Source organism: Amphiura filiformis, chromosome 6 (genome assembly GCF_039555335.1).
Source record: "Amphiura filiformis chromosome 6, Afil_fr2py, whole genome shotgun sequence".
In the NCBI taxonomy this organism is placed as follows: domain Eukaryota; kingdom Metazoa; phylum Echinodermata; class Ophiuroidea; order Amphilepidida; family Amphiuridae; genus Amphiura; species Amphiura filiformis.
Window position 1 is genome coordinate 19,923,778 of NC_092633.1, and position 12,507 is coordinate 19,936,284.

Here is a 12,507-nt window from a genome sequence, read left to right on the forward strand (position 1 = left end):
CCACATTTGTGGCTTACCCCGTCCATAGTTGTGTTACAGCAAGCAAACGTTTTATTTGGCTTTTGTGATTGGATTTTAAAGGTTATGAACAATTATATCTAAACTTGTACATTATTGGCATTACCACATGCTAATGAATGATTTTGCAAATGGCAGTTACTGTTTTGATTGCACTGATATTGACCATCTATAAATATCACCATTCTGGCTAAACAGGTCATTGCTCAAACTGGGGTAGCCTCTAAAATTCATTTCATTCATATTTGCAAGTTTGCCAAGTTTCACATTTGCTACCACTTGACTCAAGGTTTGTAACTTTCTCTTTCTAAAAGACTCAAGTTCCGATTCCAGACAATCTGCTGATTTTGAAAAAGTGGACTTTTTCCAGGGGGGAAATTCTGTGAAAAGTGGACTTTCTTCCCCAAATTTAGACCTGTTTTGACCAAAAAAGTTTAAAATCTTTTTTTTTGGCTCGCTACGGTTGCAAATTCTTAAATTTTTAGACTTTTTGTATACTTTTGCAAATTTATTTTGGGGGGGCACCCCCTGGCTACGAGCCTGCCCGGGTCAGGGGAGGGGTTGTTAAGTTGAAGCAACAGCAACAAGTCTAACCGCCGAATCCATACAGAGTATGTCCCTGGCGTTTCAGAACGTAGACAACATCCATTGCTGTGACGGTCTTTCTCTTGGCATGCTCACAGAATGTGATGGCATCACGGATGACATTCTTTAGGAACACCTTCACCCCTCTGGCTATGGGCCTGGCTACGGGCCTGCCCGGGTCAATATTCATATGGGTCCTTTTCATATCTCAAAATGCCAAGAAGGTATGAACCCCCGAGTGGTGTCAAATGAAAGAGAAAAAAGTAAAGAATATATTACAAATAATTTGGTGAAACTCCTCACAAGACCTGGGTCAATATTCATATTCTGGGTCCTTTTCATATCTCGAAATCCCAAGAGGAGGGTATAACCCTCAGGTGACAGTGGTATACCACAATATACTGCCGCAGGCCCGTGGTTCAGCTATGGTGCGGTAACCGCTCTAGTTATTATTATTATCAGCACTTGTTCTGGCAAACTGCTAAAAGAGTCTTAAAATACTCCATGACCCTAAATGTACATACAATGTATCAATAGCAGGAAGTGAGTTACCTACAGCTGATTGTAATGAGTGATCTGCCATCAAAATCTGTGACGATATTTGTGAAATATCTGCAACTGTGCCAAGATTCGAAATTGAAGAGTTTAAATTGAGTAAAATAACTTCTCTGTATCAATTCATATTAACTTATTCACTACTTTTACAGTGTGAGGCCTTCTCCAAGGCGTGAAACTCTAAGGGGATGGGTGTGGGAGGGGTAGCTTTTGAAATGCATGTATTTTGCATGACTTAAAACTTAAAATTATGAATTATACCTTAAAGGAGTGTTTCGTGATCCTAGCATCCTCTTTTTATGACATTTTTCATTACATATCCACGAAAAAGCCTATTCCCAAAATTTCAGTTGATTCCGATTTTGCGTTTGCGAGTTATGCATGATTATGTGTATTACACTGCTCCATAGACAATGCGTTGTAATTTCGTTCTGGTGCACCAGAACGAAATTCAAATTTCACGATATCTTTGCAAATCGAATTAATCTGCAAGAAATATTTTGTACATAAACATTATGTAGCCAGAGGTTTCCATTGATATAAAAATCTCAACTTTTTTTGAGAAAAGTGGGGGGATGAGGCTGTGGATCACGAAATGCCCCTTTAACCCTAACAGGACAGTATACTACAAAATACTACTTGATATATGCGCTGTTCGTGCATGCATCCCACATGGTGTGATGATGCAATCGCCCCAAGTGATATATAGGCACGGTTTCACTGGCCAGCGAAGCCCAAGACCCGTGGCAAAGTGTCGCCGACCCAGTGCCTGGCATGCAAGGGGTCTCGGGTTCGAATCCCACCCAGAGCAAACAACTTCTTTCCTTCTTTTCTCTCTTTATTCCTTCCTTCTTTCCCTTCCCGTCGCCAAAAAGCCCTTAGGCGGTTAGGGTTAGGTTACCACTATCGAAACTCAATACTACAAAATACTACTCGATATATGCGCTGTTCGTGCATGCATCCCACGAGGTGTGATGACGCAATCGCCCTAAGTGATATATAAGCACGGTTTCGCTGGCCAGCGAAGCCTAAGACCCGTTGCAAAGTGTCGCCGACCCAGTGCCTGGCATGCGAGGGGTCTCGGGTTGGAATCCCACCCAGAGCAAACAACTTTTTTCTCTCTCTTTATTCCTTCCTTCTTTCCCTTCCCGTCGCCAAAAAGCCCTTAGGCGGTTAGGGTTAATATTATGAATTTTACCCTAAGATTATTAATTTTACTTTGATTTCTTGGGAGCTCTCGAGTACTTGGGCTCACCACCAAAATTATTGGGGGTGCTCCCCCCCCCAGCCCATCCCCCCTGTTCCAGAGCCACTATAAAATAATGGAATATTTTGGCAGGATATTGATTAAAATCGCCTCACAAGAACAGTGGCGTAGCCAAAGGGGGCAGCTACTCCCTCTCCCATGGAACACCTGTGCCCCCCTCCCTTTTGGATATGCTGGCTGCCACTACAATTGTTTAGATCAAGACTCTTTGACAAATTTCAACAACTTTGTCAAATTTTGCCCACCCTTTTGAAAGTCACCTCCCCCCCCCCTTTGCCCACCTGCCACTGCACAAGAACTGGAGCATATTGAATGGGGGTCTGAGCTAAGTATGCTCATGCTGAACTTTCAGAGAGGCGCAGCAGCGTCTTGATATGCTGCCTCTTCTCTCCATTATGGGGAAACAAAGTTCTAAAGTTTGTGTATTAAATTTAATTCATGAACATTTCCTTTGCACAAAAATAACCACAAATTTGTTTGTAACAAATCTACTGCTTCAGGTTAAATGAAACTGAATAATTTTTTTGTTTATTTATTTTGCCATAGTTTTGTTCATATGCCAGAATGATTACAGAGTGAAAGTTTAGGTAACTATATATTGATGACAATGATTTGTCCATATGTATTTAATACCAGAACACAACTACACATTTTGATATATATTATCACTTTTAAAAGCTACAAAAAGGCCAGTTTCAATAGGTTTTTATGACTTTTATGAAGTATGGAGGCCTTCCTTTATAACCGGCCACTGTCCCCACCCACCACGTTGTGCTTTGGTCCTTTTCTAAGTCTGGTCATGATAGGATCCAAGAGTGTTTCTGCATGAAATTAGTCAGTAAACCAACCATGGGCTTTACAGAGACAAACAAAATCCAACATAGATACAATGAAACCAGAGATGGGGCTATACAACATCCAACACAGTGGATTTGCAATGGTACAGATGGGGCTATACAATGTCGAACACAGTCAAATTGTAATGTCAATTGATACAGATAGAGCTATACAAAGTCCAAAGTGGTGAGTTTCCGGCTGCAGACTTCCATTGTAAAGCATGTAAATCTGGCAATTTAAAGAGCCCACTACTCCATTTTTTAATCAAAATTGTAATGGTCGACAATGCTACTTTGAGCACATAACCAAGCTTGCACATTGTTCAGCACTTGTATCGCAGCAAGATCTACTTTATGCACAAATATCAAATTTTCTATTTCAAGTTGCTTTCACTGATCAGAATGTCAAATTGGCCCACAGCCTTTGACCTAAACTTTCAACTACCTAACCCTCCCTAATCCAACAGCACAGCACAAAGCCAGGAGGGTGCATGGGTGACGCAATCATCCCAAGTCAAATATAGACATACTTTCGTTGGCCAGGTCATCGAAAGATCCATGGCTATACCGGTTGCTGATCGAGTGGTCGACATGCATGGGCCTGGGGTTCAAATCCCGAGGGGAGCAAGCCAAAAAGCATGGTGGAAGTCAAGCTAAATTAGGGTTAAGGTAATACACATTTCTAATCAAAAATCCAATATAGTGGTTTAATTTATTGTGTCAATGCAGATGGGGGGGCTATACAGTCCTCTCTCTCTCTCTAAATTCCTTAATGTGTCCTCGACCACAGATCCTAAGTATGCGTAACTTACCACTATCATGCAAGTCTCCATCGCTATCTGTTGATGTCACTGACAATGTGTCGTCTTCTGGGCTGTTCTTCTGACGGCTGAAAGCACTCTGAATTTTTTGACGCATCTGTAGGAAAGACAGAAGTGATGGATGAGAAAAACATAGAAAAATACCAAATAATACCATCTGGAGAATTAGGAGAGGCCCAATCTTAATAGATGCAAGAGGATAAAATATGAAATGCCATCATTAATTGCAAATTTTGTCCTTTCATATCGAAGATGTACATACATTCATAAATGACCTGAAAATTTAGGTCTTTTGGGAAACTTTTTGTATATCTTCAATATGAAAGGTCAACATTTTTCCTATGATGGCATGGACAGCTTTTCCTCCCAGCTGCATACACTTTAAGTAAATGTGACACGATCTGTTCCACAAAGGCCAAAGGAAGCATTTTTGAAAATTGAGTTACTTTAATAATTATCTTGTAGTAACATTAGGCTATCATATACTGAAAACACCAAAGGTCTAGCATATTTGGTTATAAAGTTATGAAGTTTTGTGATGTGTATTTTCTTATGTATTTTATTGTTTTTTACTGCATATATTTGCCTTTATCTCAGTTTCAAATTTGCTGCCTTTGGCCCCCCGTGGATCAGATCATGTAACAAATTAGATTGATAAAGTTTACTTTGAGGACTGTTTAATATCAAATACATAACAAATATCAATTTTTAATAATTTGCCATAAAATTGCATTTATATTAGGAATCAGGACATTCCTCAAATTCAGAATGAAAATTGGTGTGTCTGATGTGCTCTCAAACCCCACAAAAATACTGTGGGTGATGACCCCTAAAGATTCAGGGTGGGTTGTAGTAGCCATCCTCTTAAATATACTGTTATGTTTAGGGACAACAATAAGATCAGACAATAATATAATTAAAAAAACCCATAAATCACCCAATGATAATTAAAAACCAGGAAGTTTTGCTCCTTATTCTGCTCATCAAAACTCTTTTTGACACCTGTACTTTGGACTCATTGTCTAACACGTTGATCACCTTTTTATTTGCCAATGTTATTATACACCTACTAAGTCAATATCATTAACTAATTTAGAAATGTAAATTATCTGAATGTTTCTGTGGGTATTCTTGACTGCAATGGACCTCTAGACAAAAATTCAACCATAACCATTTCAATTTTTCCAAGGCTTTCCCATCCTCTGCAACTTGCCAAATATTTATAAATCCTGCCTTTTTCATTAGTCTGATTGAGCATTTTGCAAGCGTTTTCTGAGAGAGGCCGAATTTTGAGAACTGATTTTCGGGCAATAGGGACTTGATGAACTGAAATTAGGGCCAAATTACAGACGGTGGAGCGACCGTTCACAAACCACAACGCCTCTCAAACAGCAAGCGAAGCAAGCAGTGAGCGTATCAGAGTACAGCCCAGAAGCCTGTGCTAAAAGGAATAGCATCAAATCCACCTGTCCTAATGCGGGCACTGAACTCCCAATCTTGCCTTATAAATGAATGCATTTAGTATCTCTAGAGGATGACCTAATTTTTCCCCTTATCTACTGACAGTCCCTCCCCTTGATAGCCAATAAAACTAGGATCAGTACTGACCTAAACCTGGTTGCTTGGTCTGGGATTTGATTTCCCCATCTACAATACAGTTATCAAATTTACATCCTTAAGAAACACACATTGTATGTACATATTCATGTGTAATGTGCCGTTTCAACATTCTTCAAAACAAGAACACCAAAGACTGATTTTGTGTCACTTCAACCACACACTTCCATAAAAACTATTTTGAACATTATAAGAACGAACCTGAGTTAATCCCTATAACAAGGATAAATATCCACATGTAAGTCGCCTAATATATCCATTATGCGGTGAAATCGCATATCAATTCTACAAAGTATCCACTCCGTAATACATATTTTCTGCTGTCATATCTGTGACATTTCCTGTTGTACTGTCGATTGGTACAAAGGAAACAGTGACTCCAATCTTTATATAACCTTCACTCATGTCAATACAAATGTACATCAAGTATCAAGTATTGCTAATGGTTCATCATAATGAACTTTACAACTTGTATTATACCGACATATGTGTGATACAAGTGCGTATATGAAACTGTTTCTTTAGATCTATACATCTACCAGCGGTTGGGTGGGTGCCCACATAAAAACGTATGTATCTTATTTCGGGGATTTCTTAATTTTTCTTTCGGAATAACTTGATAAGATAGTTCAAATGTTCATGCTTCTTGTGCGTGGGTATCCCCTCCTTCTACGCAGGTTCAAATGCAAGGTTTATGACGTCACCAATATCTCTGATGACATATGTATATGATGAGTCAAAATGCTCTCATTGCTACCGGCACAGTCCAACCCATTGAAAGGTCAATCCATGATTGTACAAACATACCGTAAAAACACACATTTGCAGGTTTACTTGTTCGTATATAACTATGTGATATTGATGATTTGCTCAAAACCCTTTACTCTTATGTGGATGGGGCTCTTCATGTTTGCACATTTAAAAAGTGCTCGATAAAAAAGTAAAGAAAAAATAAGTACTCGATAGTAAGCACATATGCTAGGTATCAAGGTTTTACAGTATTGGAGTTGGAGAACCATGTCCTGACATATGAGCCCGTATGAGATCTTACAAGGGAAAGAGAAGATTCTATGCATGTACAAGAGCTGATTGATAAGTTTGCAGCCCAAGGAAGATGCAGGAAGAGCGATGTCAGGACCATGTGCACAAGCAAATATAATTGAAAACCCCTCGTCTTTATTTGTTCCGTAATATATGGTATCGAATCAACTAAAAAGATTATTGCCATCTGCTAGTAAACACCATGACTTGTGATGAGACTTCTTGCCATCTGCTTTAAATTATAATCACCATCATTGAGTATGATAATACATGATTCATTCAACCTACTTCCATACCTGCAAACTCTTTCTTCTTACAGCACTGTGATGTTAAATTGACTGATATGAACATCACAAACATATTTACACATACATAGGCTGTAAGAAATTGTTCTGAACTATCAATGAATCTATCAAAACATGGACCTAAAATGAAGAAATTCAATTCAATGACTTGCCACCACCAGAGTGGACCTGCTTATAATGAATGTTCTGAATTTTCAACCAAATTCCATCATTGACAAAAATGACCTGGTTATAAGATGCCATCGATCATATAAATTAATGCTACATTATATCACACATACCCACAGGTGAAAGAGATTTTGAGAAAGCTTGATGTAAACCCCAGGTCTGATTTCATACCCTATGACTGCCAGAACTACACAAAATGACACCCACACCCAAAACTCTTTTCTTGTATCAACTAGCTGGTAGCAAGCCAAGCCAAGCAAAGTACATTGTGTATGTGTATGACCTCTGCACTGCTGTCTACAGTAGAAGTGATGATGATGACAAGTTTTCCCTAACATTATGTCAAATTGGCAATGAATGATTGGGAAACCAATTAGCAAGTCCAAAACACTTTGGCTAAACCCAACAGAGATTGGGAGGACATTTTGATTGTGAGTGAGAGAGTATTAACTTTATCTCAAGACATTTTCTTTTTCTTGTCCCCAGGAAGGCAAATTCAGGAACAATGATCAACACTAGCAAATGACACTCATTGGGATGACACTATGATACTAGGTCAATGGACATTACATAATCACAGAAGAATATTAATACTGAGGCTGTTTTTATCAATTATAGCATGCTAGCTTCATGTAGAGATTTGGAGCAGAAAAGGAGCTAAATTACCACACTTGTGGCTCAGAGTGACATTTTGACCAGAGTGACATTTTGACCAGATTTTGTAGAAAAGGGCTATATCATCTATATCATACCATTTTTCTATCTGCCAGCCCGATGTGGCAGTAACGACAACGCGTTGAGGCAGCTGACTGAAACATATGCTGTGCAGCGTCTTTAATCATGAATGAGTGTACACCAGTAATCTGAGCGAATGCTAGCAATTTGAAGCTGCGCCCAATTAAATGCACACTGATGTCACTGCCACATCAGGGTGAAAATTGGTATAGGGAACAGGGACAACTGATATACTTCATAAGAACAGATCAGATTTATGATCAGGGTTTTTAAATGCTTGAAAGATACAAAATGGAGATCTTTACTAGCTTTTACTTTTAAACTAAACTAAACATACAAAAAATGTGAAAAACTTTCGAAAGCTTCTAATACCCTTTAATAGTTAAACATGTGCACACATTGTGTCACATACAGCCTGTCTCAAAAAAAGTTGTGCAAGTGAAAAGCGCCCTCTGTGGCAATTAGAAAATACCGTTGTGACATGATGCTTACATCAACGTCAAGGGCGTAGTCTTAGCTCTCAAATGCCGTTTGTTCTGTTCGATTTGCTTGTTGCAATCTCGAGATATGTTTATTTAACACCGAAATAGTAAAATCACAATTGTGCCACTTTTACTAGGGAAGAGAGCTGTACATGTAAAATCAATGATATAGCTGATGTTGATGCGTCTAATGCACTCTCCCCTCGGGGCTCGTGCATTAGACGCATTTTTCGCATCAACATCAGCGCGCGTGCATCATTTTGTCTTATTTCTCTCCCAACAAGTAATATAAACTTATACGGTCCGTATGCACAAAAGAGTTAGACCGTAACAAAAGTTAGACCTGATGGAATTTAGTACCACGAGAAAGGACATTTTCCTTTACATTTGCTTAAGTTATTTTGTATTATTTTTGAACGTTGCAATTAAATCTTTAGAATTTGCTAGCTACTCTAGGAAGGTAATAAGAGTAAAGGACCATTCCTGGTGGAACTTAATTCCAGTTAGACCAGGTCTAACTTTAGACCCTCTCTAACTCTTTTGTGCATACGGACCCTAGTGTGCTATATTTGTTTGTCTTCAGTGACTAAGAGAACAGTATTTCCCATGATAAAATTAACATGTATTTAATTTTAAAGCAGAATGTGAAATATTTATTTATCTTTTCTGTGGAAAAGAGAATCATTATTCCTGCATCATGATAAAATAGTAAAAACAGTAAAAAAATTGTATTGTGTAATTGGTGCATTCTTTTGATTTCACGAAGGAACTCCTGATAACTTGATGCTATCGCTGATTTACATGCAAAGCTCTCTTCCCTAGTAAAAGTGGCACAATTGTGATTTTACCCTCTCGTCGTTAAGTAAGCATATCTCGAGATTAAAACAAGCAAATTGAACAGAACAAACGGTATTTGAGAGCTAAGACTACGCCCTAGACGTTGATGTTAGCATCATGTCACAACGGTATTTTCTAATTGACAAAGAGGGCGCTTTTCACTTGCACAACTTTTTTTGAGACAGGCTGTAGAGTGGACCAGAATCACATACATGTGAGCAATCATGTTCCTTTAGGGGCTGTGCAGTAATTATCTCCCCCAGCAAAAAGAGGGAGGACATTCAACTTTTGGCCAGGCAAAAGAGGGGGAAGAGGCAAGATATTTTTGACATGCATTCATGGGTACCTAACCTTCTAAATAAAATGCTCTAAAAAGCTTACGAATACAGTATGGAAACTTTTTAATATGTAAAATTACCTGCTCACTATTAGGGAGGGGGAGGCAAGGTGTTTTTTTTGGCAGGCTGAAAGGAAGAAAGCATTTTCTGGCAGGTTATTCTGAAAATTTTCTCCCCAAACAGATAATTATTGCACAGCCTCTTATTCAAAAGGTTATTCAAGTTATCAACCGGGGGGGGGGGTCTTAAATAAAATTACGGGGATGTCCTACACAGACTTTTGGATGCTGACTTTACTTTTTGTTGTTTTTGCCACCCATTAGTATACCAATTTTTCACAAAAAAACACCCGAAATTGCTCTAAATTGGGTCGCTTTTAGAGTGCATTTTTACCCAAATGCACAAGTTTCCACTGAAAACCCACCCATCGATATACAAAGATTGCTGAAAAGGTACCCCAAAACCATGGCACATCCTGTATACCTTCAACCAGGGAGAACCTCCTCTGGGTTATCCACTGAAGTAATACGCTGAATATGGGTGCAATTTACCTTGTAGTATTTTAAGAAATTGTTACCTTGTAGTATTTATAAGAAATTATTCAAAATATATAGGGTATAGTCTCCTTTTCAAAATATTGTATACTTGCAAATACTCCATTTTTTTGAAGAGTATGATTGACAGAACAGTCCCTTGAGAGTCTGAATGAAGACAAGGAAGGAAGCTAGCTAAGGGTCACCTAGTCTAGCATCAGACAGGAAGACAATATCCTCCGCTTACTTCATACTTTTCATAAACAAGTATGGCAAAAGTGGAAATTTTCATGCTTCATGTACTTCACTTTTGATGCGCCTTTTGCCTAAAACTTAAAATCAAATACATTAAAGGTTGCACGACCTAAGCCTTCTTTAGCACTTGACTACTCGGCACCAAATAGTCACAAGTACGACGACGATGATGAGCATCCCGTAAGCTGGATCTATTTGGGGGTGGGGTGCAGGCCTTTAAAAATGTTGACTTTTTTGTTATAGAATCAGTAATTACTTCCTGGAGTGGTGATCAACAAATATGTACACAATAAAGGGATATGATATATGTGATAATATGTTTTTATTCGCACAAAATGCATAGGGGCATATTGACCATGGTATAGACATGATTTAAATATTTCACACATAACACATGCCCATATCAGTGATTACTACTGTACACATGCAACATGCCCATAGACTACTTTCCTGGGGGAACCACTCACATCTATAATAGTTGTAAGCATGTGTGTGAATCAAAATATTAATACAAATGGGGTGATTTTGACAAGCAAAACATTAATTTATAATAAGTACATGTTTATGCTCTCAAATAAATGGTCATAGTGAATGCTCAAGGCTCAGTTGAGAGGCATTTTTCACTACAACACATACTCCTAAAATGCACATGATCCAAGTGTGGGCAAAAAGTGAGTAAAGAATGCTGCCGTTTCTATGCCAGTGGCTCTGGGTGCATAACGATGCATGCGTAATGCAGTAATATCAGGCATGAGAATGATTATCCATGAAAAAACCTGAAGTGTTTGAAAAAGCCTGAAAAAGTGCGTGAAATTCGGCTAAAAAGGCCAAAAACGGGCTGAAATTAAAAGAAAGTGCGGAAATTTGGACAACAAAAAAGCCTGAATTCAGGCTTAAACCTGAAAATTCTCATGCCTGTAATATGCATTAATCCATCGCAGATGCAAAAGATGCAGAGCCACGACTTACATGCCAGAGGCAAGTGGATGCAATATACGGAAAGAAGGAAAACAATAAATAAATAACAGCAATTCGGTATGATGTCAATCTCCATAGTATTACTATTAGGTCAACTGTTCAGTGATTCTTCCAGTTTTAGTGCTCGCTCCAGTTTACTCAGCTAGCGGGAAGCCTATGCATAGCACGGGCATCAGGGGTCGCTTTAGAAAATAAATTTACATGCACAACTTTTTCTCCAAAATGGGCCAAAATATAACAAAATTTTGCATACACAGGCATAATTCTACATGCACAGAGCCACAGTTACATGCATTTGTGCATGCAAAAGCCCGGTCGATCCTTCATGTAATTATTTCGTGTAAGCTAATCCTAACTCGAACCCTAATCCTAACCCTAACCCTAATCATAACCCTAATCCTAACCCTAACACTAATCCTAACCCTAATCCTAACCCTAACCTTAACCCTAACCCTGAATCTAATTTCGTGTAAAATTACATGAAGGAATAACCAAAACCCCTCTAAATTAAGCCCTGGTGGGCATCCTTTTGGTAAATTAAAACAAGCAAAAAAAAAAATGGATACAAATATTGACATATTTTTTCTTAAAAAGCTCATATTTTGCAACCAAGTTTATATACCTCATATGTGCAGTCATTGAATTAACTATGCCCTCAAAATAAACTATGGACCGGTCCATGGAAATGAACTATGGACCGGTCATGTGCGTCCCGATCAAACTGCGCAATCGCAACATCCACATATCCATTCGGTATGTAAAACAAATATTGCTGCTTTATTCAGGACATGGTTAAGATTATAGGCCCGCGGTGACCTCAAAACCATGCTATTGAATTGTCAAAATTGCCTTCTTTGGCCTGATAGGATCAGATTGCATCACACGTAGTCATGGATATGGTTATAACTGCCTTTGCAAACTTGACACAAAATTTACTAATGGTGCTCATCTTCCATGACATAATGTGACATAATGTAATACATGCACTAAATGCATGCCCACATTATAGTCCGACCAGTGTGACCATTTTCTACCTGTAGATTACCCAGCATTCGCTACTGTACATGTACAGTAGAAGGAAATCAAATAATTCCTGAAATCATCCTACTGACCTTTCTTATCTGTAGATCACACAT

The 12,507-nt window shown here is 38.5% G+C and overlaps 2 protein-coding genes across 4 annotated transcripts in view; both read right to left on the reverse strand.

Moving 5' to 3' along the window:
* Positions 1 to 12,507, reverse strand: part of LOC140155124 (uncharacterized) — a 101,785-nt gene that overhangs the window by 60,946 nt on the left and 28,332 nt on the right. For all 3 annotated transcript variants that reach the window (XM_072177834.1, XM_072177832.1, XM_072177833.1), the window contains one exon: positions 4,074 to 4,179. In XM_072177834.1, coding sequence (XP_072033935.1) covers positions 4,074 to 4,179 — 106 coding nt within the window. The remainder of the gene's footprint in view (positions 1 to 4,073; positions 4,180 to 12,507) is intronic.
* The window catches only part of LOC140155125 (choline/ethanolamine kinase-like), a 74,376-nt gene continuing 63,345 nt past the window's right edge, over positions 1,477 to 12,507 (reverse strand). Inside the window, exon 10 of the transcript XR_011859343.1 lies at positions 1,477 to 1,759. The gene's annotated coding sequence lies outside the window, so the exon portion shown is untranslated. The remainder of the gene's footprint in view (positions 1,760 to 12,507) is intronic.